The 27,303-nt window shown below is 30.1% G+C and overlaps 3 protein-coding genes across 3 annotated transcripts; 2 read left to right on the top strand and 1 right to left on the bottom strand.

Moving 5' to 3' along the window:
* Positions 1-201: 201 nt before the first annotated feature.
* On the bottom strand, positions 202-3,658 carry LOC126847474 (spermine oxidase). The gene is made up of 6 exons (XM_050587733.1): positions 3,471-3,658; positions 2,531-2,717; positions 2,188-2,357; positions 1,107-1,996; positions 909-1,026; positions 202-839 (listed from the first exon to the last, which is right to left on the bottom strand). Exons 2-6 carry the CDS (start codon positions 2,694-2,696, stop codon positions 660-662), a joined length of 1,524 nt encoding a protein of 507 aa, XP_050443690.1. The 5' UTR covers positions 2,697-2,717; positions 3,471-3,658; the 3' UTR covers positions 202-659.
* A 231-nt stretch (positions 3,659-3,889) lies between these two features.
* On the top strand, positions 3,890-9,482 carry LOC126847472 (mitochondrial proton/calcium exchanger protein-like). The gene is made up of 10 exons (XM_050587728.1): positions 3,890-4,278; positions 5,729-6,156; positions 6,499-6,642; positions 6,894-7,031; positions 7,091-7,294; positions 7,372-7,896; positions 7,980-8,105; positions 8,502-8,707; positions 8,797-8,944; positions 9,014-9,482. Exons 1-10 carry the CDS (start codon positions 4,233-4,235, stop codon positions 9,299-9,301), a joined length of 2,253 nt encoding a protein of 750 aa, XP_050443685.1. The 5' UTR covers positions 3,890-4,232; the 3' UTR covers positions 9,302-9,482.
* Positions 9,483-13,872: 4,390 nt separating this feature from the next.
* LOC126847477 (uncharacterized) lies at positions 13,873-27,083 on the top strand. Its single transcript, XM_050587736.1, has 6 exons — positions 13,873-14,185; positions 20,485-20,645; positions 25,195-25,400; positions 25,476-26,208; positions 26,307-26,634; positions 26,706-27,083. The coding sequence occupies exons 4-6, from the start codon at positions 25,491-25,493 to the stop codon at positions 26,785-26,787; spliced, it is 1,128 nt and encodes a 375-aa protein (XP_050443693.1). The 5' UTR covers positions 13,873-14,185; positions 20,485-20,645; positions 25,195-25,400; positions 25,476-25,490; the 3' UTR covers positions 26,788-27,083.
* The last annotated feature ends 220 nt before the right edge of the window (positions 27,084-27,303 follow it).

Genomic DNA, 27,303 nt, shown 5'->3' on the forward strand with positions numbered 1-27,303 from the left:
TTTTCACCTTTAAACACATGTTCAAAGGAAATAACAAAATAAACTGAATATTTTAACACATAAAATAGTAAACTTTAAAGACATTTGGTTGCATTCAAGATGATGACAATAATTGCTTTTAAATGCATTTTGTAGCTAAAATATATATATTATATTATACAACCGTTTAAATTTTAGTGTCAAAATAACTATAACTATAAAACAAAAACCATTTAACTAACTGGATTTTATAATAAAATTTAAGGTAAATCAGTTGAGTGTTATAATAAGACTAGGATGCTTTATTTAACAATTTTGTACAAAGCACAAAGATTAAAATTTAAAAATAGAAAGAAACAAGGAACCAAACACAAATACTTAAACGTTAAGTTAAGATTTAAATTAAAGTGTACGTTATGTTAAGTAGTTTAGTCATTTTTTGTCCGCAAACAAACGTAATTTTGATGTTCCAAAAAAAAAATGCACATTTTGTATAGATGAACATACTTGGCAGTAAATCATTTGATGAGATGATGAATGAAATTTCGACAAAAAAACAAATATTTTCAACTCGATGAAAGCAATACATATCTAACATTAGCTAATGACTAATACTTAATATCACAATTTGGTAAAAAAAAAAAAAAATAAATAAATACATTAGCAAATAATAATTGTCACTATGTTAGAGCTACGCCTTGGATCCAAGAACTCAAATCTAAGTCTGCACACTCGAGCGGCTTATCTTCACGCTGAGAAATCAACAACATTTCGGCTGCTGCGCGGCCCGACAGATAAGCTCCGTGGACAGTAGAGTAAAAATTTGGATGCGTGTGCTCACCGGCAAATGTTATCACAGGCTAAATAAATAATAAATACAGCATATTAGCAGTTGTTTTTCTCAAAATTGTATAATATTCAATACATACAGTTTTATTGTTATTGACGTGCATTGGTCTGGCAATGTGTTCAATATCTAATTGACTAGAACCAACTCCAATGGCTGTGTACGAACCACGGCTAAACTCATCAGCTTTCCATCGAGTGCTATTGGAAAATAAGCGAATGAGTAACTTCGTAATAGGCACACATTTAAACCACGGTCAATTTACTATCAAACTACTTACCACAAACATTTTGCCGGAAACGGCACGCAAGAATCTTTTAAAAACGTTCTCAAGATTTCTGTGCATTTATCTCCAATAGTCTTGTCGTCCAGTTTCTCCATAGTTTCAGCCTCCACACCAGATATCCAGCCCAACAGCAATGTATCGTTGACTTTTGAAAAACTGTAAATCTTTTCACTCCAATCGCCCATTCCGTCGTCGTCGTCCCACAACAACAATATCTCATCCACGTCTTTGCTCAAAAACGGCCGGTCGTAATATAAAAATATCTTATTCACAACACCATACAGCAGTCGGGCAATGGATTTTTCTTTATATTTAGGTAACTTAGGACAGAATATATCGCAGGACTTGAGTACGCCCAACGGCAGCGTGCATATTATACTGTCGGCCGAGTAAACCTTATCCTTGCAATACACGTAAACCGTTTCGTCGGTAACGTCCTCGCCGCCCACTTCAATGACTGTCTTGTCCGAGTCGTCAGAGTCTGCAGCGTTGTCAATTCCCGATGGCCATTTGATTTTCGTCACTTGACAATTGGTTTTTATACAGTCGGATGATAATTTACTACAAATAGGGTCTAGAATACTACTATATCCGCCAGGCAGTGCAATGTTGCCACCCTGCAACTCCTTATAACTTCCCAGCTCGATGAGGTCAATATCTATCATGCTATTGCATCCGGTAATACACGACTCTCTTTTCAATAAACAGTTGAAAATCAATCGCTGCAGTTTACGAGTGTTAGCGTTTTGTACTTTGTCCAAGTAAATTGCGATTTCTAGTTCAACATGCTCGCCGACACTGTAAATACCAGGTGGTGGATCAAAGGCACCAGTAAAGTAATCTTCGCATCGTCGTAAAAAACACATATATGCTCCGTAAGTTTCCTTAAAAAAAAAAATTATAAAAACCAATAATATGAGGCGTACGACAAAGCATGAAAAAATTTCCCAAACATTGCATATGATATGCGCATTTGTTATGATGCAAACACGGGTTCATCTATCGCAAAATGCACATGTACTTTATGAAATGTGATGGTGCGAAATGGGCCTAATTAATCGATCAAAAGACATACTTGTAATAACGAAAATGGAATCCTTGATCCATTTGTTGTTGACGCAATAATACTTGGCATTTTAGGACGATGAGTAATATCCACTAGTCCGTTGGCCATAGCTAACTCGTACATTGGATTTCCCAACACACCGTGAATCCAATTAGCGCCGAGTTCGACTTGTTGACCGTCTAAAAATATATATATGAAAGAGAAAAAAATAGTAAATGCTAATCAACTATACAATTAAGAAATTGTGTTTTTATAGAAATTACAAAATTCAATCAATCTTTCCAGTCGGACCATAGTGATTTAAATAGGTGTATATTAAGTGACTAAATTAAAACTATATTGTAATATTTACTTATTTCTGTAGCGTAAATCCGTCCACCAATACGATCCTGAGCTTCTAATATAATAAAATCTTTCATATCGTGTTGGGATAGGTGTGTGGCGGCTGCTAAGCCAGCAATCCCGGCTCCAATAATTATAACTTTGTGTTTTGATACATCTGGTATTGGATCACCCATAATAATCAGTCTTCGAGTAATCTGCAAAATATATTTTCAAATCATAAATTAGATCAAGCGTTTATAAAGCAACTAATATTGTCTATTAAACAAAATTGGAATATCAACATTTTATTAATTTAAATTAATAAGTTATCATGTCAAACACCAATGGCAGAATCCTGATTTTTTTTTGTTTTTTTACTATGAATTGTAATAATAGTTAATAATTAGGTAAGTAGATAACTATCAAAACTTGATTTTAAAATTATTAGGAAAATTGTGATTTTTTTCCAAAGATAGCTGAAAAGTGTCAACACAACAATGAAACTGACACACGTTGATACTAACTACAAGTAGATAAAATAACTCCCTCATACGTCATTATAAATTATCTAACTAACTAGACAATGTTTATGTAACATAATATTAAAATTCCTTCACAATCAACTGTAGTATTAGGTAATCGAGTATTGCTACAATACCATGCACATGAGGTTTGAGAATACCAACATTTATGTTCAAATAAAGAAATAGTGTACTATTTTATTACTGCATTATGTACAAAATATCAAGTTTCTACATGCTAAAATTAAAAATTAATTTAAAAAAATTAAGAACAAATTTATTTATACACGTTTTAAAGGGTACGATAAACAAGGCAAATATGATTTAATGATCAAACCATGCATTGAATGTGTTTAGAAAAGTAATTTTACTATTTATGGTAATTTCAAGCGTAAACGAAATACGGTCTGGACGTAAATAACCGTAAATAGGTGAGATGTTACTTACACGGTGGTGGTCAGCTGAAATAAATAATAAAATTACAGTATTTTGGCTACATAGTCGCGCAAAGGCTAGTGGAATTTGAACGAACAGAAATACTGGCGACACATTTTTATTTTAAAATTATCCAAGTATCAAAATATTAACGAGCAATTTAAAATTTGAATAAATACAATTTTAATACATAATAATAATAATAATTTTATATTGAAAAAATAGTTTGATAACACAGCAACGGAGAGACGTGATAACAATCTTATCGACTTGTATTTATCCCACGACAATCTGGTCACACTGTGGCGGCAAAAAGCACTTTAACCACGTCGGCGTGACCATAAGGTTAACCCCAAAACTATCCGATTTGCTCCATGTTATCATATTAAGTGTTGTTATCAGTAATTGAAGAGGAACCGCTTGCCGCGGCTACAGGCTACTCGGCTATAAGTAAATTTGTCATTTCGTTATCCGTGATAGGTAGGTATCTCTAAATGACTCCGGATTGATTACCCTCAACTATCACAATAATTATTTTGCTTTTCGTGTATGATGTGCAAATAAATGTTTTAAGTATTTTATGTTTAACCTGTTCCGGTAGATAGAAATATTTTTCGCTCGATCATAGCTCAGTCGTGTGTTAACCAAAGTACGGACGTTAGTTCAGCCGCTGGTTCGCTAGCTCGTACACATGTGAAAGCTGTGAATTTTTACTTTTGTGGTTTTCATAAAACCGTTGTTTTAATTATCCGTCAAACTGTTAAATAAGTCAACATGAATTTTACCAGAGTTGCAAAATTCCACCTACGCCGTTATGATAGTAAGTACATAGTATTCAAAGGTCGTGCGTGTTCAATTAACTCCCCTTGTACAATTTATAAATCATATTAAAATAGGCTTTTGGCAACTCTATCTTTTTTTTTTTATTTGTTATTATTACAGCAGTGTTCTATTCAAGGTTACTACCGTTATCATTTTTCGAGTACCCCTTGTTTTGTCTGTAATTATTGATAAATTTGAATTTGATTAATATTAAACTTTCAAATAAGTATCTATAAAAACTGGTTCTTGTACATAGAAATATTAAATAAACTATTATTGCAGTACGTGCACTCGTATATGTAAAACAAATTTGGAGTAATCACAACTATAATTATTTACATTTCTACGAATTCAATTATTCCAAATTGTCACATCAATTATTTTTAAATCAAAACAAACATGGCTAAGACTGTAATTAAATATTAGATACCATTATGTACAATAAATATAAAAAAAACTTTCAAATCATTGTTTCTCTATGTTTTAAATCTTATTTTAGAACTTAAATTGCACCATAAGTTGCAAAATTTTGTTTGACTTTTTGACACAAGTTAAACATAGCTTTTCTGTAAAGGAATGAGTAATGGGATTGTGAATTATTCACTTTAAAAATTCAGTGGAATGTACCTAATAATAGCATTAGCATTGACGAGCATTAACTGTATTACGCTTCCCTACTTGACTTAAAGATTCTTACAAATTATCATCTTTCAATCGGTATTTCAACAGAATACCTACTATTATTTTATTTAAAAAAATAAAATCAATTCTTATTAGATAATAACAAATCAGTAAAATAAATCTCGAAATTGCAGAGTTTTACAACAAATATTTTTTTATTTACTTTTTTGAAATATTAGTTAGGTTATTATTGGTAAATTGCAATGTTGGTTAGAAAAGCAGATAAGAAATGGAAGGTCAATGTAGGTTATTAGGTACATCAATTAGGGCATTTATAGCTTCTTCGTTAATTACAATTTTCATGGGTTGATCCTTGTTTTAACTTGTTATGTTAATTGAAGCGTGCACAATCTCAGTTTTTATAACCTTTTAAATCGTAGTTGCGCCGAATTTTAGCTAAATCCAAAAGTGAGAACTTGCGCCCCTCCGAAATATCAATGATGCTGCTCTAAGTAGACATTAAACAAAAAAATTAAAAAATAGTAAACATATTCACCTAAAATAAAGTGAAAACAAAATAGTATTTTGTTATTATTGTAATTTTAAAAGAAAATAATTAATAGCATTAATATTTTAATTCTATTTGTTGTAACTCACAAAATTATAAAATCGGAGTTATTAACAGAATATAATTTTTCCCCGTTTTATTTAGAAAATAATGGCCAACCATAATTTGGCCAAAATCGTCAATTTTTATTTTTTTGTTACCTATATGACTAGTGAAAAAAATATAATATCAACTGACCCTCCTTTGTTTTCATTTCCAGAATCTTACATAGTACTCAGTAACAATTACATAAGATCTCTTCACACTGAACAATGGAGGTGTACAAAAAGTTTAACCTGCTCCAATGTTGCTTTACATCAGCAGCATTCAACCAGTCATTCGTCGGACAAACTAGTATTTTCAAACCCTTGCATTCGTGGGTTGGCCACAACTCCGTTTCGATTTTCAGAAAAACCATCTTCAAGGATTGAAGAAACTGTTAATGCAGTAAAAGAAAAAGCGCAGAAAGAAACTGAAGGTTCAATTTCGACAGTTAAGCCTAAAAAATCACTGAAACAAAAAATTATGGATGAAGTGATGCATTACTATCATGGTTTCAAGCTGTTAGGACTCAACATCAAAATATCATTCGTGTTAGCTATCAAAAAAATAAGTGGTAGAGAACTTACCAGGAGAGAACACAATTTAGTAAGTATTAATTAAAGTTGTACAGTTTAATCACAATAGCAATGTATTGTTATAAATTATTTTTTATCATTCATAAAAATAACTGTGGACAAATTTTTTTGTAAAATGTTGATAAAAAAAAAATTGTATTTAAATTTGAATTACATTTTGTGTTACCATTTCTTTTATATTCAGCTTGTATAATTTTTATGGATATGAATGGATAAAAATAATTTATATTATCTTCACTTAATTGCATTTTTTACATTAGTAATTTTATTACCTATGTGTTAAATAAATATTATTTATTATTATAAAAATGTTATTTAGAAATATTAATTTTCTTTTTGTTAATAATTACAGTTAGTTCAAACCATGGCTGATCTCTTCCGGCTGCTGCCTTTTTCCGTATTTATAGTTGTTCCATTCCTCGAATTTGCGCTACCAGTTTTTATTAAATTCTTCCCTGGAATGCTACCAACGACTTTCCAAACGACACTTGATAAGGTAAACTAAAGGTTATTTATATATATTTTAAATCCCCAATAAAATTCAGTAAATTCCCTTGTCTTCTCAATTATTTAAAAAAAAAAAATCTGCTTACATGTGAAACATGTTAAATGCAAGTAAAATGGCTACATGCTAAAACAGATGGTTTTGGTTGGTAGCTGCATTTAACTTTAAACTGTTATGTTTGAGCTTTTTTTTGTAATATGTAATATGAATTGATTAATAATATAAGCTGCAATATGTTATAGGAAACCAAACTCAAGCAATCCTTAAAGGTCAAATTAGAAATGGCTAAATTTCTACAGGAAACCCTTGACAATATGTCTGTATCGGGGAAGGGACATACATGCGAGTCTGCCAAGGATTTTGCAGATTTTTTCGCTAATGTATTTATTATTATTACTAATATAATAATATTGAAATACATTATAATAAAATATTACAGGTAAGAAAGGAAGGCACTGTAATATCGGCTGATGAAATACTGAAGTTTTCCAAATTGTTCAAAGACGAAATTACTCTCGACTCACTTCCTCGTCCTCAGTTAGTTGCACTCTGTCGTGTACTTGAACTGCGGCCAATCGGAACATCAAATTTTTTGAAATTTCAGTTACAACTTAAACTTCGATCACTGGCAATCGATGATAAAGTATAAAAGAAAATTATCATGCATCATTATTATTATGACAAGTGGTAATATTATATAAATGATTTATGATAATTTAGATGATTCAAAAAGAAGGTGTCGACTCTCTGACTTTGAGTGAACTCCAACAAGCGTGCAAATCACGAGGAATGCGTGCCTACGGTCTTACTGAAAAACGTTTACGCCAACAGCTGACGCAATGGCTTGACTTGTCGTTAAATGAAAAAGTGCCTCCGTCGTTGCTTCTACTTTCAAGAGCATTTAGTTTTACAGAAAATATTCCAACTAGTGATTTATTGAAGAAAGCTATTTCTTCGTTGCCCGAAGCTGTTGGTGTATTCACTGAAGCTGACTTAGGTGAACGGGAAGGCACAATAGACAACAAAGCTAAATTACAAGCCATTAAGGAAGAAGAACGTAAGGTTAAGGAAGAAAAGCAAGAGCATTTGGAAGAAAAACAAAAAGAATTGGAAGCTGCTAAAAAGAAAGAGTTGGATGATGCCAAAAAAAGAGAGTCGGATGACGCCAAAAAGATTAGTGTCAAAGAAGAACTAATTGACAGCGCACCAGTTATAACTGATACAACTGGAATTCAACTAAAAGAAGTAATTATACTATTACAATTTCATGTACATTTACACAAATTGTTTTTATAATAATAAAACATTGTGTATACTACTATTATTAGGAGGAAGTATCGTCTAACGATTTGAGAACTCTAGAATGTGCTATTGAAAATTTGGAGAAGAAAAAGCTACTCGTTGAAAAGGAGGAAATCAAAGAACTTAAAGATGAGCTTAAAGATTACCAAGAAGTGGGTTTTAAATTTAAAAAACAATATGATATAATTCTTAAGTGTTCTTAGCAATTTAACAAACCATAAAAGTATTGCAAGTTTGCAAATTTTGAAGTTTAATAACTTATAACAACTTTTCCTATTAGTATTTCTTTTTACACAACACCCGTATAAATTATTTCATAAATTAGTTAATTTAAATTCCAGTTAAAACATTAATTACAGAACTATAGAACTAATAATGTCTATAGGATTTATGTATAATAATATTATTGAAGAAGAAAATAATTCTGGAACGCTTTTTTTATGATTTCGTTAATCTAATCGACCTCGTAAACAACAAAAGCAATCTGTCTTTGAATAAAACCAATTAAAATATATTATAATATACCTATATTTGCATTTTCGTCTTAGGATGTACAAGACCTACAAGATGTAATGAAAACTGAGAAGAAAGAACAGGTCAGAGAGTCTAAAGCAGCTAAAAGATTGTTCAAAAAGGTTAACAACATGATCAACAAAATGGACTTTGTCGTTCAAAATTTGGAAAAGAAAGAAAAAGAAATCAAAAAAGATATAGAAACAAAAGATACTGTCGAAGAAATAAAAAGTCAAGAGAGGTTGGATTTAATGTTTTAACAACCATTCATATTGTTATTGATTATATTATAATGTATGTATTTATAAAACAAATTTATTATTATTTCAGTGAATTGATCAAAATTGACGAGATAATAGGGGCGGTAAGAAAACTGCAAAACGTCCCAGACGAGTATAAACTCCAACAAATCAGTGAAGTATTGAGTAAAATAGATGATGATCGAGATGGATCCATTCGATTGGACACCGTATTAAAAGTATGCCATTTGTACTTAATAAAAATCAATTTGTGTAAAATTTCACGTATAAATTGTTGTTGTTTTTAGGTATTGGAATTAATTGGTACAGAAAAAGTTAAGCTGTCTGCTAAAGAAATGGACATGATTACTGGGCTTGTAATGAAAGAAGAGGAAATGGAAACCATGGAAAAGCTGAACAAAGTACAAAAGTCGGACAAAAATGACGACAAGCAGATATTGCCTAAGACTGAGACGGTGTCAAAAAAAATAATCACTTCGGCAATTATCGATTCCGAAATAGTCTCAGATAGAAAAATACCACCACTACCACCGACGAGTACAACAACAAAAATCGATGAATCCAAAAAACTCTGAATTCTAAATTATAATTGTAATATGTTATAATAATTTCAAAGAGTTTAAATTTGTCGTCGTTAAAAATTATAAATGTGATATTTATTTTAATTCATTTCTATAGTGTTAATGTGATGCAATCCTTTGTTTTTCTCCCTTCTGTTTATTAATAAATTATGCTTACGCGTTTAGATAAACAAAACATCTGAATATATTTTTATTGTTGTGGTTGATTATGTACATTTATAATAAATGACAATTTTAGTATTGAACATATTTTATGTTTATTTCAAGTTGTTTTTTTTTTTTTTTTTAGTTGACAAGTACTTTTTATTATAAATATTTTAGTTATTTTTTAAATAAAAGTTTTATAATTATTTAAGTAACAAATATGTTCAATTAATTATGTCATTTATCAATGTACTGGAGAGACAATAATATACCTTTACACTTAAAAAAATGTAATATCCCAATTACATATTTTTTAAACGTTGGAACTTTGATGTTTAACATAATTATTTTGAACTGATTGATAAATTCGTTATCAATAAATTTCGAATTTGTTTGTAATCGGAGTTTAACGATAAAGTCATCAAAATTAAATTTAATTTGTCATCATTGTTTTTTCGCGTACAGTCCATTAAACATTTTTTCGGTAGTGATTTTCTGGTCAAATAGTAGGTAAGTTATTAAGTATTAATTAATGGTAATTAATAAATGCCATTTGGTAGGGTTAATAATTAAGATTTAGACTTTGAGACCCTGGTTTTGCCGAACTCTGTCTTTACTACAGATTTGTAAACTGCAACTTGTAACAGGAAATTTAAACAATTAATAATGGTAACAAATAGTTACTTTATGCAAATTGGAACATTCTGTAAGTGTACGCTAATGCGAAATTCGGTCTTTGTCTTTTAAATAGAGGCTCATTTGACTTAAAGGAACTAACGAAGGCAATAGAATTTAATTCTGTTGTAAATTTGAATACCTACCCTTTTAGAGTATTTTTTTATTAATAACTAAATAGGATATATCATTAGTTCTGATATATATATACAATGATTAATTGTTTTACGAAAAAAATTATAGCTATCCAGCTAACTCTTTTTTATATTTCTTTTAAATCGTAACTCATACCAAAAAATATCTTGTTATAAAATAAAATTGTTGTGGTTTACTGGTTTGAATAAAATTTGCATTGTGTGAATGCACGTTTCAGTTTAATAAAAATAACTAATTATTTAAAATATTTATTATATGGTCATATCTTTTGAAAAATTAAACTATTCATTGTTTGATAAATCAGGATGTTTTAAAATTTCAACACCCAGTTTATCAGCAGAAATGCTAGTGTTAAAGAATAGTCTACCAGCCAAGTTTGAATTTGAAGACTTAAAAAACCAATGTAACCAAAGTTCGTTTACAAATTTCTAAATAAAATTCCTTCTTAGTTTCACTAAGCCAACTAATAATTGTAAAATTATAAAAAAAAAAAATTTAAGAAGTCTAATATCTTCCAAATTATTGACTGGTTCATAGTCAAAAACGGGTTTGTTTCCATTAAAAAATGTTTTATTTAAACAAAATAATTATTTACATTTTTATGTAAAATCCAAATGGCCCTTATATCATTTATTAGACTGTTAGATCTACTTAATAATTGTAATTTTTTAGAACTTTTTTGATACGTTAACATTTACAAAACTAAAGCAAAAAATTTTAATTAAAATACACAGTATAAATTAAATATTTAAAGGGATTGCATGTAATTTTTTGGATGACTTGTATAAACTTCGAGGTATTATTTCTAATTTATATCATTTTTAATATGAGTAAAAGTAATTTTGGCTTATTTTATAACAAAAAGCTAGACGAAATTTCTTCTACATAGAATGGTCCAATTTCAATTCTGTAAAGATATTCGAGTTTTTTGGCTACTATTATACCTAATTCTATTACATAAATAAGCAAAAAATCAAATATCTGTTTCCTACATAACCTAGTAAAGGTGTCAATAAACTCGTACATCTTAACAGAATAAATTGAAATCGGACAATCTAAGTAGTCGAAATTTTGTCTAAAACCTGAATTTTCAGAAGACACGAAACCCAAATTATGTTTGTATAGTACGCACAAGATACTTTATTTTTTTAATTTATTCTTAATAGAAGCTCTAGCATTTGGGAGAATTTATCACATTATTATGGCAAATTTTTTTTCTTTGAATCCAGGGGTACCAAAAACTCAAAATTGTAAATTTATACATAACACATAAGATGTTTTTTTTTTGGTTCAATGACAATTACGGTGCAACGTGCATACATAACGGCCAATCTAAATTATTGTAATAAATAATAACAATAAAATAATTTAAAAAAATAAAATATGCAAAAACCTTATTATGATCACATTGTGTTTACGGTATTATCGTGTTATACAATATTATGGTGCTTGGAGTTGTTCTGTAGATGTACCTACAGAAAACCGTTGATGTGATAATAATATAATATAATTTTCACACAAACATCTTTTTCCAAAAACCCAAAATCTGACAATATTATAATTAGCAGTTCAATCCACAGCAGTATTTTCGTCAATCTCTTCATGTTGTTCAGGCTTGCTCGGTTGCACGACTCAAATTTAATTCTTAGAAGCTAAATTTTTCACAAATAATAGAATTATACAATTTACACGACGACCCGCGACGGTGAAATCAAAATTTAAAACTAAAATTATTCCAAATCACGTTTTATATCATTTTTTTTAAATTATAGTTTATCTGTCTGACTATGGCGACCACGATATAAAAAGGCGTAAGTAACGGGCACCAACAATTTTTTTTTGTCAAATTTACTCAAGTTTGATCATTTTTACTCACACTACATTATTTATAGTATATTATATCATATAGTTAACCAAACGCGGCCAAAAATTTAATTCCGTATGAATTATTAGTAATAAGCTGTTCGTTTAATAGAAGACTTCTTACTAACGTAGAAATGTTGGACGTAGTTTCACAAAAAAAATAACAATTCATTTTAATATTGTAAGTAAATCAATGTCAAGTGTAATAATTGTTTTTTCACCTAACGAACGCGTTTATTGAAAACCTTGATTTTTCTTGATAATTAAACTATTAAAAATTGATACAAAACCAGTTTTGTCCAATTGAACCTTGCAAAAAATAAACTGTTACCAAAACAGTTGTGATTGGAATAGGGTGAATTTTAAGCATTTTTATGTAGGCAATATTAAAAAAAAAAGTGGCTTTAATAAATTTCGACCATATTAATTTATTCTCAGGTTTCAGCGTATTAGTTTCATACATAGCATAAACAATGTTTTTTATGAGTTAAAGGCATTTTAAACCAATTTAGACCTAAAAGCCTGGAAGGAAAATTACACCTACTTAAAACGATCGAATTTTAATTCTGTAAAAATATTTGAGCTAATCGTCTTTTATTCCACGTTATTGTGGAAGTCAATTTTTTAATAATTGTTTCATTTCCTTTTAAAAAAAAAACAAAGAAGTGAATACATCTTTTTCGAGTTATGTATTATAACTTTGCATTGTTTATATATTTTTTATATTAAAGAAAACCCCTGTCTTCTTATGTGTATTCTATAATTTTTTATTGTAATTACATTTTTTAGTAAAAATATTTCACAAAAAATATACATAGCAAGTCTTTTCGATATAAAGAGTGTGTAATATTGAAGTGAGGCTTCTTTAATTTGGACATAATAGCTAATTTTGGCATAGATTTAATCACGACCAGTGTCTGATTATGCGACACTAGAAAGGTCCATAGGCAATTCAAATTGCGGGGCCCTTGCACGTTTTCCCCCAATTGTTTGTGTCTTGTATAAAATTACAATTATAACTATGCAATTTTACCAATAAATAATTAAAAAACATTAGTTTAACTAAAACATATTTTTAATATTCATCAAAAATTATTATACATAGGTATTTAATTTATTATACTTATTATATTTACAATATATAAATATATCTATATATAGTTTGTTTTAAACGCGCGCGCAGTTATGTATTGTAGCCAATTGCGAATGAATGAGAAGTGTGGGTAAGAAGCCAAGCACGAGTGGTAAATATAGACATATATAATATGCGTGTGTGTGTATTTACTTATAGATCATTCTATATACCCTACGTTTTGCATTGACGTAGTTTCACGCGACGACGTGGTAACCAGCGGTAGGACAGTGACCGCGGGCGATCGTCGTAGCTGTGGTATCGTCACAAAAGTCAAGTATTTCGACCAATGCCTCCAAATGGTGTACGCAAAAAAAAAAAAATACCCATATGGTGACAAGAAAATAAAATAAAGTATAATATATATATGTATATTATAAGAAGACAACCGGCCACGCGCCGCAACCGCGCAGCGTAAAGTATATTATGTGTGTTGATACCGAAGCCGTGTCACGGATGTTTCGGTTTCCCTCCAAACGGGCGGGCGCGGTTGGCCACACTGTTTCGCGTCGGGCCGGGTCGGCGGGACGGGGTGATTCCCTCTTGCCCCGCCGCCGGCCGTGGAGAGTTTCGCGCATTCGCCATGCAATGAGAAAAAAAACAAAACACTCAACACTGCGGCCTCGTCCTTCAGTGGGCCCGTCCGTAACATTCTGGGTCGTTGTTCGACTAAACATTTTTTTTTCAAACACATTTTTTAGTTTCTTTTTTAGCTCCCCGTTTGTTTTAAATTTTTTTTCGTTTTTACCGGGCAAAAGACGGCAGCAACGATCGCGAACAACCACTTGATACTTTCGGACCCGTAACGGTTCCACGGGGCCCCGGACCACCGAAAACCAGGGCGGACGAGACCCGCGAAAATCCGATCGGACAATCCCGAAGATAACAACAATTCTTCCCCGTCAAAGGTACGTAAAATATTGGGTTTCTTACACGAGTTGTGAAAGTTTACCAACGTCGTGGACGACGGTTATGCATTGCGCCAAATTTCTGGTAAACGGCACCGCGCCAGCCGCCGTTAGGTCAATATGGCCACCTGGCTGCCGTCGCCGAGTGGTTCGCGCCATTTCTCCCGCGATATGTTTTTTCCTATCACTTGGCTATATTTTGTTTTGCTGTTAAGGATTTTGATTTTTACCGATTAAACGTTTTGATCGCTTTCTCAGCACAACACAATGGTATACACCGTCTTATAATACCAATGTGGTCGATTGCTGCTTCGTCAAGTTGTTTCATTTTAGTTGTCAAGTTGTTTCAATCGCATTTGTGTTCGACGCCTAGTTGTTTTATTTTACCGACCTCCACTGATCGATTTCCATAGTGTAATATCTTAGATTTTTAATTGCATCTGTTCACATGATTTGGAATCTGATTTATTAGCCAATGGCCTCGCATACCTATTTTAAACTTGAACATTTTGGTTAATATTACTACTTAGTATAACAGTGAAATTAGTTATTTTATGAGCTAACTCAGCTTTAATTTCCTGTTCTTACCCTGACGATAACTGATATTAACTTCAGTTTTACTCCATCAATTCTTTATGAATTTTACGTAACCCAACGTTGTTTAAAATGTTACAGTTAAATATTTGATAGTTTTGACGAGAAAATAATTCAGTAATATTATTCGTGTAGATATCATCGAATTTCTCTTTATCAGCTTATCAATAAATAATGTAGTTGGTTATAGCTGTAAAGTAAATATAAGCAAATAAAGATATTGTTCCAGTCAATGATGATTTGAAGTTAGTGTGGCTAATAATATAATGTACAAATCATAAATCTGACTCGGAAAGTGCTTTTCATTATCGGTCTATTATTACATTTAAAAGCTGAGGCGTTTTGAAAGTTGAAACTCTTGTACTGAGTAGTATAAGAATTCCAAATCGTTCGTTTTAATGTAGTAGAAAACTGTATAAACTCAAAATGTTTTAATCACTTTGTTTAAACATAGCATACAAAAATACAACTTTCTCTGATAAGAAAATAGGTGGCAAGTTAAGGATTTTTGTAGAAGAATATAAAAGATTAATGTTATTCTTAAAAAAAAAACAGGTCTATGAAGCAAACACATTATCTTGTAGCAAAAACTGGTAGTTATGCCAGCATCTTAAGATAACCACAAAATAAGTAGCTTTATTTTAACAATGTATTAAATTTAACAATATTACCTTTCTAAAAGATAGATAAAATGTATTGTGTATTATGTAACTATTACTATGAATGTATTCCATATTAATTTAGTGTTTTATTAATAGTGATAGTAAGAATAATTTTATTCTTGACCGAAAAATGAGTGCATATTAATTATGCTACGACTATTAAAGGTATCAATATAAAAGTTGTTTATAGGTTCAATGTATTATTCCTTATTCAGTAAAACTGAGGATTCAATGAAAAGTACTAATGTATGATGAGAGTTAAAAAGTAAGAACATTGTAAAAATTGGAAATTTATAAATTAAAATTACTATTAGATGAACATAGATAACTAAAAACAATCATTAACGTTCCTATATACTCATTCTCTAAAATAAAATGTGTTGATGACCGCTGCCTTTTCAACAATGGTTTCAGTTAAATAGGGTCTTAATTCTAAATTACTCAATTAATATTGAATTGAACAATAATTGATAAATTTTATAGTTTATTGTATTTTAATGTATCAATAATGGATTTAATATATGTCCTTAACAAAATACCAACCTAATATTAATTGAAATTATATTAAATTTAATAACTATATCAATTAAAATTTGGTTATTATTATGTATATATTTTTCCTCTAATAAAGTAGCCTAACTTTAAACAAGTAGAATATTATCAAAAATTAAAATATAACAACTGTATACTATAAGTATTTTTATCCCTTACGGACTGAAACTACACGATCGTGAGGGTTCGGTTAATACATTTTTTGGAGTAAAGGCCTAACCCTCACGATCATGAAAGGGTGGTTTCACCCCTTGGTCCAGCAAAAAGTTGTATTTTATTTTTTAAGTATAATATACCTTTCAAAGACAATAGGTTTGCTAAAACATTTTTTTGAAGTTGGCTAAAAAAAAATTAGATTAGCAATATTTATTTGGGCGCAACCTCATACTAACCAAACATTTATTGTGTCCATGTGTTTAACAATCATGATACCAAAAAAGTATATGGATGGTTTATCTGTTTATATTTAATATAATATGTTATAATTAAACAATTGATAATTGTTGCGTTGCCAATACCGCACTCTTTGTAATTTCTAAGAGTATGAGTTAATGTTAATAATGAAGAAACTCTTATTATAATTAGATAATTTAACTAAGACATTCTTAAATTTCCTAAATTAAAAAATGGGTTATTTTTAAGATTTTATATTATGTAAAAACGATGCAATAATACCTAATTATTAATTATTATTGTTTCTTTTAAATATATTCAGACACTCGATCGGGGGGCTTTATCGTGGAAAGAAATTCATTAAATTGTTTTGGATATTTTGGTCATTTTTAGACACAGTTTTGTCAAGTTAAGTTTACGTCTAACAGTACAATATTTCCGCCTACTGTCTTTAATTTTAAATCCCCGATAATTGTTGTGTATTGTGATTGCCATTAGTATAATATGTTTTTTGATTGTAGTTGGCTTGTTTTATAAAATAAAACGTATTGTTATCTTTGAATGACGTTTTTCAAATTTGTTTATACACGTGATGACGACGTTCTAACGAACGGAATCCTAGTTGACAATATCCACTTTCTAATTTGCTTAGTCTTGGATCGAGGTACTTATATTATAGCAATTGGAAAAAATATATATTTCAGATATGCCCGGCATGTGACACGGTTATTATCGTACAGGTTTTTATCGCCACGTTCGTTCATAACGATTATTTACTAACGTACGGATGACAATAATTAACATTTTTGGAGCTGTTTTATATTTTGATAACCATATAGAAAATAATATGATATATTTTTATTAGCATTCCAAATACATTGTATGTTTGTCCGGTTGTGGTAAACGATACCATTTTATTATTATTTTTTTTTAACGGTAGCATTCGTTTTAATTTGATGATCGATTTCTGTAATGCTAAGGGGGAGGGGGCTATTTTAAGTTTGTCAATATCTAGTTGCATTTGTCATGTTTATTGCTTAGATAACAAAACGGGCGACAGCAGCAGCTGCATAATGTTATATTATAAATGGACGTAAATTCTGATAAAATGTGATCGCAGCCTGGTATCACGAAAAATATGCAAGTTAATAATTGTACAATTATTATCAAATTGTGTGAAGATAGATAAAGTGAATTTTATGATGTACCTATTTCGGTACATGACCTTATTGATGCACACGCAGTAAAAATGATGACAATTCCGGATATCGGTTTGTTTTTGTCTGAAGACAAAGTGTATATTATTAACTGCGGAGTTTCAAAACGATTAATAACATAAATTTGGTTTACGAAATTTCATTGGATTCGCTTAACTAAAAATATTTTACAGAAAATACTATAATGATAAGAGTCATACTCACTATACGTACCAAAATTACTCTCTATTAACTACTAACAAAACGGCTGTAGACTTACCGCTTAAAAATCTGAAGAGCTGCAAAGAAATCAAATTTTCATAATGTACAAACTTTCTAAAACTAAACGTCTTGCTTGACTCTTCTTCGTCATATTTGATTGTAAAAGTGAATTATCTCCTTGTATTTGAATTTTGAAACAAATACAAGTATTCATTCAGTGTTGTCTGTTTTTTTATTTATTAGAGTTGCTTCACTTTTATAAAGGAAGATATGACTAAATGTGACACCATTAAGCAAAAATATGTATATTTTAAAAATATGGAGTTACACCACTTTTACAATAAACGAGCCATGTATGAATCAAAATTCTGCACGACGGCCTTTACATAAAACAGTACCGAATGCGCTATATACAGTCTTAGTATACCAGATACCACAACTCATTAATCATCTAAACACTGGCTACAAACCTAGCATTACCTCACATGTTAGGAGACCCTTTTAAAAGATTGATACGTAAGTGGTGCTATCAGTAAACAAGTTAACAAGTAACAGTTGGACGGTTTCCTAACTGGTGTCACACGTGTTAATGTAAATAAAATAAGTATAAAATATGCTCATTATAATACTATGTTGTATAGTGCGTGTATATAACAAATAAAGAACAAACTATGACTAAAAATGGACTAAAGTAAATTGGCCACCGGTTGTAATACCACCATTTTTTGTTGAGGTTAACACTTAAATTATTTTCCATGTACAATCCATGTTGTGTGTTTGTGCCTGATATTGAACCATCTGTGGTGTTTTTTTTCTGCAGATGTTATTATTTCCCCATAATCTATACACTTGCACGACAAACACAGTTGTACTAGTACAATCGTTTGACAACAATTAAAATCCAATAAACCCTTATTCGTTTGTGTTGTTGTACCTTGAATTTTGGTTGTTCTTGTTATTACTTGCTATTTTAGAAATGACAATCATTATATCGCTCTTCTATTAAGAAAAATGGTTTTTAATTTGGGGGTTTCAATGCCCTCGTTATAATAGTAATAATTAAGTACTTTGTACTTCAAGGTCGTATGTGTTATGTATTATTTTGAATACCAGGTAGCCGCCCTTTTGTTAATTATGCTTGGCGATATTACAATACAAAGATTTAAATTTCATTACAACTTTTTGTTTCTGCGTTGTAAATCGAAATGTTATTATTTGCCAATATGTGTCAACAATAAAGCTAGCCGAAAATATTATTCGGTCCTTCTAATAGCGTAAAAAATACAATTGTAGCAGGATTTTTATACAGGTGACCGTTTTATCGTGGGCCATACAACATCTTATAGGATATAATAAGAAATCTAATTTTTTTTCATATTGTTTTTATACAATGGGATCTGAATTTTTCACCATTTTTTTTGTTCCCACTTCCCTCCCAAACTAATTATTTTTACATCAACTTTTAAAACTTAAATGACAACGCATACATGTCATTAGCTTTTTTAAATTGAGAATAATGTACTTAAAATTTTGATTGGTCGATAACCAGTTTTGGATAACCATTTTTGGAGTTATTCAAGTTTCAAGTTTAGGGCTGGAGGAAAGGTGGAGTGCAGTTTTATTTTTACCTGCGCATATTTCCCCTCCCGTCCTAACTTTTAAACTCTTATGACATTAAAAATACTGGTTCAAAACTGGTTATCGACCAGTCAACATCTTAAGTACATTATACCCAAATTTCAAAAGTTGCTATCAAAAAATAGTAAGTTAGTAGTAGAGTAAAAACACAATCAAATTTGTAAAATATTTATATCACATTATAAAAAAAAAAAATTATGAGATATTGAGTGGTTCAAGATAAAGGATCACTGTATTAGTGATGGAATCAGGAAATCTGGATTTTCATAAAAAAAAAAAGACACTTAAAATTATTTTAAATATTAAATATTATTAAAATATAAAGCTTTGTACCCAATTAAAATATTTTTGAAGAAAATTTAAAAACAAAACAACACCAAAAAGTAAAATTTCGGATTTGTTGAAATCCAAAAGAAATTTACTATCAAAATAAGCGTTATATTTTTAAAATTTCACTAAAAAATTGTACTTAGGTACACATCTTTATATTGTAATTATATTTATTATTTATACGATTTTCAAGTGGCTTAAATAGCATTTTTGTAAAAAAAAATCCGGATAGTCGCATTCTTATCAACTACCCTGTTGGTTGTTATCCGTACGATTTTAAGCAATTTAATTTTCAATTAAAAAAAATCTATTTTGAAAATCACTAGAAATCAATTACGCCCAACACCGGTGTGTGTGTGTATGTTCTTTTCCGGCCTACGTTTTTTCGCAGGACAAAAATAGGGCAATTCCATTGTAGTCGACGATGACTATGACGTGTAAACTTTTAAAGTGTGTAGGAAGTAAAAAAGTTTCCCACTTTCCTCTCCCGGCCCTTTATAATATTAGATTGTTGTCATGTGCGTTTTTTTTTTGTATTATGAAACAACGCTATTGTCATTATAATGCGATGCAAGCCGCCCAGCTCGGGATTCGCGTGGAAAACGGCGCAATAGTTTTTGCTGTTTTTGTCGCGTTTATTACATTCACAATAAAGAAACCCAATAATGGCGTTTTCGTGGATTTTTTTTTTACAATTTTTTTTCTCTTCTAGTTTCCGTCACTCGAACGCTGTGGTGTCAGTCCCTTTCGGTCGAACGGCGAAGTGAGCAAAAAACAATTTGCAGCAAGAACATTGATCATGGATACCGCAAATCATCATCAATAAAGTTCATACCACATTGCGAGGCGCCGGAGAAGACAAAGTTGTAAAACGTGAGTGTGCGGTGTATGTACCCTTTGTGTGTGTGTGTAGCTATTATTACCGTTAAAAGTAGTTGTTTAAATGCCAAAAAAACAGTTCACAAAGTCGGTGTGGCGGCACTCGCCGCTGTGTTTGAACAACCGAGACTTGTACAATTAATGATCATTCGTGTATTGTTGTATAGTGCCACACGTGTGTGTTTGTGTTGTTAAAACGCTTTTGCTTTTTTCGAAAATCTAGTTAAGTAAGAAAAAAAATATATACCAAATAACCAGTTCGGCGTACACCTGTGCCAATAAAAATTCATATAATATAATAATATATCATTGTAGCCGGCCGTGTTTCCTTATCGCGTTGCGAACATACGATTTTTATTGTTATTACTTGGAAAAAGCCGTTTCGAGGTAATAAGAATATATATTTTTTTTTATTATTATTACTATTGAATTGGAAATGAACTACCACTTGAGGGGACACTTGTTATTCCAATAATGTGTGTAACCCGGTTAGTAGTCGTCGGCACGCGTTGGTTTACTAGAGATATTTTCATAGTCGGCCATCTCTCGCCCAAAGGAAACGCTATAATATAATAATATTATAACATAGACCTTGTACCGATGACCCTGTTGAGTGTGCAGCTAAAACGACACTTGTAGGCATGACTAAATTAAATTTCGTTTATCTACAATAATATAGTCGACGACCTTTATATTGCCAACTTATTTTTTTTATATACCTACGTTTACTCGTCAACAACAATAATAATACAATTTTAAAAAACCAATACCTTCTTCTACTCGGTTCGAAGAAACGAAACTCGAAAAAAAAAATGTTTTTCGTTTAACCATATTCCAATGATGTCAGACTATAGAATATTTTAATATTAAAAAAATACTGGGTTTTTTTTTTTTTATGTATAATTTTACCTATTATGTATCATAGTTAAAAAAAACTATTAATCATCAACATATACTACATAATTTTTATTTTCCAAAAAGTGAGTCAATACCTATTTTATGAGATGACCTAATTTATATTGGTTTCATTTTGTTTTCCGGCTAATTAACATTTAAGCAACTAAAACTATTGAAAAGATTTAATTATTTAAATTTATGTCGGTGATCTGGTGCAAAATATTACTTATTATTGTTTTTAAATATAACTTAAGATGGAGGTTTTAGTCCAAACACCATTCGGATAGTATTGCAATTTCAATGTAGTTGCTTAGTGTGTTGACGTTATTGGCAATCGATCCAATTATAACCACCATGTTGATAATGTGTATTATTAGTATTATATACATTATTCTTAGACACCCTAGTAAAAACCATAATTGAATAGTGAGTACCAATTTAAACGGTTATTAATGATAATTCGGAAATTGGTTTGTATTTTTAATTGCAGTAAGTACGGTTGATAATTAAATTTTAACGTTAGACAGGCAATATTTACAAGTCACATTTATTATTCTGCCTTCAGTTTTTTTATGTATCATAAAGTTCAATTTTGTCGTAATCTCCTGTTACTCATTAAAAAACATCAGCCGGTTTCCACGAAATGTTTTAATTGTAAATTATTTTAAATACACTGTTATATAATGGTCGATTTAAAAAATAAATACCGATAAGTAAATTATTTCTATTATTTACCAACATCTATGCCAGCTAACGTTGTTAAGTAATCGCGGTGTGGTGTGGCATAAGCGTTGAATACTTTTCTCCTTCTCAAATATTCTTAGACATTTTTTTTTTAATAGATGGACTTTAGATTCTGAATCTTTACCAGTGTAATAAGATTAAACTATTATTGTGTAGTAATCGTTACTACTTACAGTTGTACTTTTAATGATCAAAAATAAAAACGAACGATTAACATAGTTATATCTTATAAATCAAATATTTTTGGTTCGATTTTTCTAATGCAAATGTAGGCAAATAACAATAAATGTCATAAAACATTTGAAAACGAAATCGTAATTTTTTCTAGTCAAACAGAGCAGCAATACGAATGTGATTTAATGCTGAAAGTATTACAAAGTGTCTTTTTTTAAGTTTTTCTCGTCTATGTATGATTTTTGACCGATCAAAATAATTTACACGATAAATGCATAGAAAACAGATTTTTAATAATTTGTTAGAATTTTGTTCAATTACCTGGTAATAGAATTTTTGAAAAAATACCAAGATTTTCTAATTGTGGAATTGCTCTAGACAAAAACAAAATACTTTATCGCATTGCTTCTAGTGGAATAAACGTTATTTTACATAATCCACAATAAAGTGGTGTGTTTAATTAAAATGCACTTAACATACTGTTTTAGATAATCAGACTTTTGACATAGAGGTTTTTCCGGCGTACCTACTAATTAATGAGATAAAATTGTAGACCGATAGGCGTATTAAGAGATAGCTGATATTATATAATAATATGTATTTTTGGAGATAACTGTTGAGCAAACATGGTCGTATTTTCGACCGGCTCTCATTTATATTGTTTCTTTATTGATGGATATTATTTAGTTCAGTTCTACGGATCGTACAAAAAAAAAACAGTATTATCAAGACACTGATAAAAATTAACACGGGGGAGCTGATACTTATCACAACAAAACGCAGCGGCCATCTTTTTAAATCTACAGCACTATAATATTATATCTATGCATGCATTATTATTAGTTATATTTTGTTAGATATAACATATAATACAAACTTGATTGCTAAGTGTTCATGCCACCAAAAGAGATAATTATCATTGCTATTTTTCCGCCATCTTTGTGGGAATTAGAACCTTATCACATGTTTATAACAATTAAAAGTTAAGCTGGTAGCACAGAATTCCAGATATTTATATTATATTTCATGTACACATAAATCTCTCAGTAATGGCGGACGTCGACTGCAATTCTTATCGCTAATCAGCAATCTATTTTATTGTATACTATATCTATGTATAATACTACACAGAATTAAAATGTCCGTCACTTTTTTGTTTACATTGAAAGTGACCCTTCTGCTTTCATCTATTCTATGTGATATCACCGCTTATCAGCTGTCGCTATATTTTTTTAAATCAATGGTAGTATCAAAAACTATTAACTGTAGGGTAACTATGAGTCAGGTATTTGTTGTGCTTCCATGTGTGTGTTTAAATAAGGGGAATCGAATAGTAACATTGACACGATTGGTATTCAGTGAGGCGGTTCATGTTTTTATCGATTAAACAAACATATTTCGTTTGTTCTCTGTGTTCAGTTAGTTGTTCATGGAATATATTATATATATTTTTTATTGTAGATCTTTTTTTTTTTTTTGCATTTATTCTCAACATTTGTTGTATGAATTGTAACCGAACATGAAGTCTCTTCAACTTGTGGGATTTTTTTAACGCTGAAGATTTTTTAAAATAATAGTTCAGATGCTTCGGTAAATTTTTAAGTAATTACATACAAATTAAAGAAGCGTATTAAAAATACAGTCGTTTTAACCTTGTAGACGTCTTTCTGGGTTGCTATAATAAGTAGTATAAATTTGAAACGTCATTATTAGCTGAATTTGGTAGCACATCATGTTGTATATTAAATTTTCTTGTTAGTGTTAATTTCACACGATTATTGTGATTATCCGAACACAACTAGTTTGTTATAAATAAAATATGCATAAAGATCAGAGTTTTCAATGTTTATGTATTGGAAAAATTTGTCATTTATCACCTTTGCACTTGTACGAAAATGAGGTTTTAGTTACTATTCAAAATCTGTTTATTTTACTTCATAATGATCTAAGTCCTATCGGTAATATTTTAAGAGTTATAAACAAAAACTATATCAATATCATTTCATACAAAATAATAATAACATGTCAACTAACTGAACTTGGATTATTTTATTTTTTGCGCTTTATTTATCATATGACTTGGATGAAACTTGTAAATGATAATTATATCACATTTCCATACTAATTTTTTTTTATGTTATGCTCAAAATTGTAAATAACTGTTATTAGGTACATTTTTTGTTGTGTTCAATACACATGTTTGACTTGGGTAGGAAAAGAAAAAAATGCTAAACCTAAATTAAAAAAATATATATATTTTTTAGTTCTGTATAATAATAATTATTTTAATATGTAATAACAAAATTGAATATAATGTGGGATAAAATTTAGTTGTGCCCGTAGGCAAATTACTAGCATCGGAGTACTTCTAAATAATAAAAATTGTTTTTATTATTGTGTTTATAACAAATGTAATAGAATAAATTTAAAATCAAAACTATTGAATTAACACTATTTATACAATTATGTGTGTTATTTTATAAATCACAAATAACCAAAATATCAATTAACGCATAAACCCCAAAAATTCTATGTACATAAACTAGGTAGGTTACATTCTAGTTGTCGATTTCATGACTTAGACATTTTTTATTAAATAAAAATGAAGAAACTAAATACTGATAACATTTTTCTGATGCACAATGTTTTCTTTACTTACATTTTTGAAATTAACCTAATAGTTTATTGAAAAAATCACCATTTAATATTTATTGTTTTTATTTTTCAGCCAAAGAAAACCATTAAGATGCTGTGCTAAAAACAATCCCTTCTTCAATAAGAATGGGATACTTCACCGTCAACACTCCATTTGAAATAATTTAGAAAAACATTTTTTGGCTAATTTGTATCTTTTTTTTAAACACATCTTTTAACTCCATTTTCCTTTCAAATCTTTTTTCTATTTTAATTATTTCAATTTTACTGAAAAATAAGGTAAAACAATAATTACAATTAAATTTGCTAAATAGTTGTAATTAAATTATTATATATATATTTTTTTTTTTTTAGTTGTCAACCAAAAGTATGTCCCATACTCATTTTTTAACCAAAGAAAACTTCACCAGCTTCTGTAAAAAGTTATCTGAACTTCAGTGGACAATGGAATCGTCTTGTGAAGAGAAAACTGAATGTTCTTCACCGGCATATTCTTTTTTACCGACAGCCCGAAATGTTCCCAAAAATGATTGTCATCCCAAAGAATCGTATCAAAATTTCCTCATAGATATAAACGAGGATAACTTTTTGATTGAGAAATATTTAACACAAGAATGCGACACTTACAAGTTGTTTGGTGGACCACCGATAAATCCATTGTTCCCAGATGAAGGGCGTGGGTCAAGCATTGAAGATTCGCCAAAAACGTTTTCGTACTTTTCAAAAAATTGTTCTTATCTGGACAAAAGTATTTGGACACAAGATTCCGGTAACGATAGCTGGCCCGATGCTTTCATGCCTTTGGACATTAAAGAAGAGACATGGAAGGGATTGAACACGGAAACTACAAAAGAACCCATGTCTTGGGCGGTCATACAACGTCCGGTGAAAGAGGATAAATTTAAGCCCATCAACCAATTGGTGGACGCTGGTGCTGCTGTATTTCCCGATGGATCCCAGTTTGAAATAGATTTGTCCTACGAAGCTTTTGACGCTGTGGAAATTGAAGGTAAATTGTACATTGGAAAAGACGAGTTCAGGCGCACAGACGATGGGCTATTGTACAAAGTCTGCAATCAAGATAAAGGTAATTCATCAATTTATTATCTAAAATTACATTATTAAATTTAAATTGTCAAGAAGTATGTTGTGTGTAACAATACTTATGCATTTATATTTTTCTAGGTACTCAAACCGACGAGTGGGGTGACGATGCAATGATGATGACACGCACTGCTAGACGTCATTATCATTTCCCGATTTTTCAAAATTGGCATACTTCGCAAACCGGTGAAAATCAAGATCTTTTGAGCGACTTCTTGAACCCACAACGTATTCGCGAAATGAGAGGCGACATTAACGAAAAGGATCAAATGGTCGATATGCTCCGCTCGATTGTCAACATGCAACATATATGGGACAAGCCGGCTACGTGCAATGGAATAAACGAGTATCAGGACCATAACGCGTTTATACCGACAATGTTCAACGGATTGGCTGCTACATACACAATGTAAAAAAAATAATTTTTAAAACTTATTTAATAGATTTCAAAAATAGCCCCAAATTACGTTGTTATTTTAGATTGCAGCCAGACAGTGGTTCAGAAAGTTCAGACGATAAAGATTTAATATGTAATAAGATTTTCCGCAACTCTCGTATGTGAATGATCAGTTTGAAAACTTGCCAGGTTTAATGACACCATATTAATTTGTTCTGCTCGTGCACTACCTATTAATTTATCAAAATGTCTGCATATTACATCATTAAGATTAGGTTTATTTATTTTTCTTTTGGGGCAAAATTTATAATCACTTAATTGTTATTGAGACCATTAACTACGAGTTTTGGTCAATAGTTTGTGTTTAAATTTGTATTTAAAAACAAAACCAAAAAATATATATAATAAAAAAAAGAACAAAAAGGTCAAAAACCAAAAAAAAAAATTATATTCATATAATATATATATATACCTATATATATATATATATACTTATAAATAAATATTTATCTTATGGTTAGACCTAAGTGTAAAAATATAAACAAATGGGTTCTCTCAAATCATTAAAATTAAATTTGAAAAAAAAAACAATTTTAATTGGAAATAATTTTTCTAAACTGTCTGACATATTAAGGTCAAAGAGTAAATAGTGTTTTGTAGAAGGTTAAAGTTACATATTTT

The sequence above is a fragment of the Adelges cooleyi genome, unplaced genomic scaffold, assembly GCF_023614345.1.
Source record: "Adelges cooleyi isolate 19-005CV unplaced genomic scaffold, UGA_ACOO_1.1 ACOO_flye_CR_arks_rails_tigmint_CR_PRNA_108, whole genome shotgun sequence".
In the NCBI taxonomy this organism is placed as follows: Eukaryota; Metazoa; Arthropoda; class Insecta; order Hemiptera; family Adelgidae; genus Adelges; species Adelges cooleyi.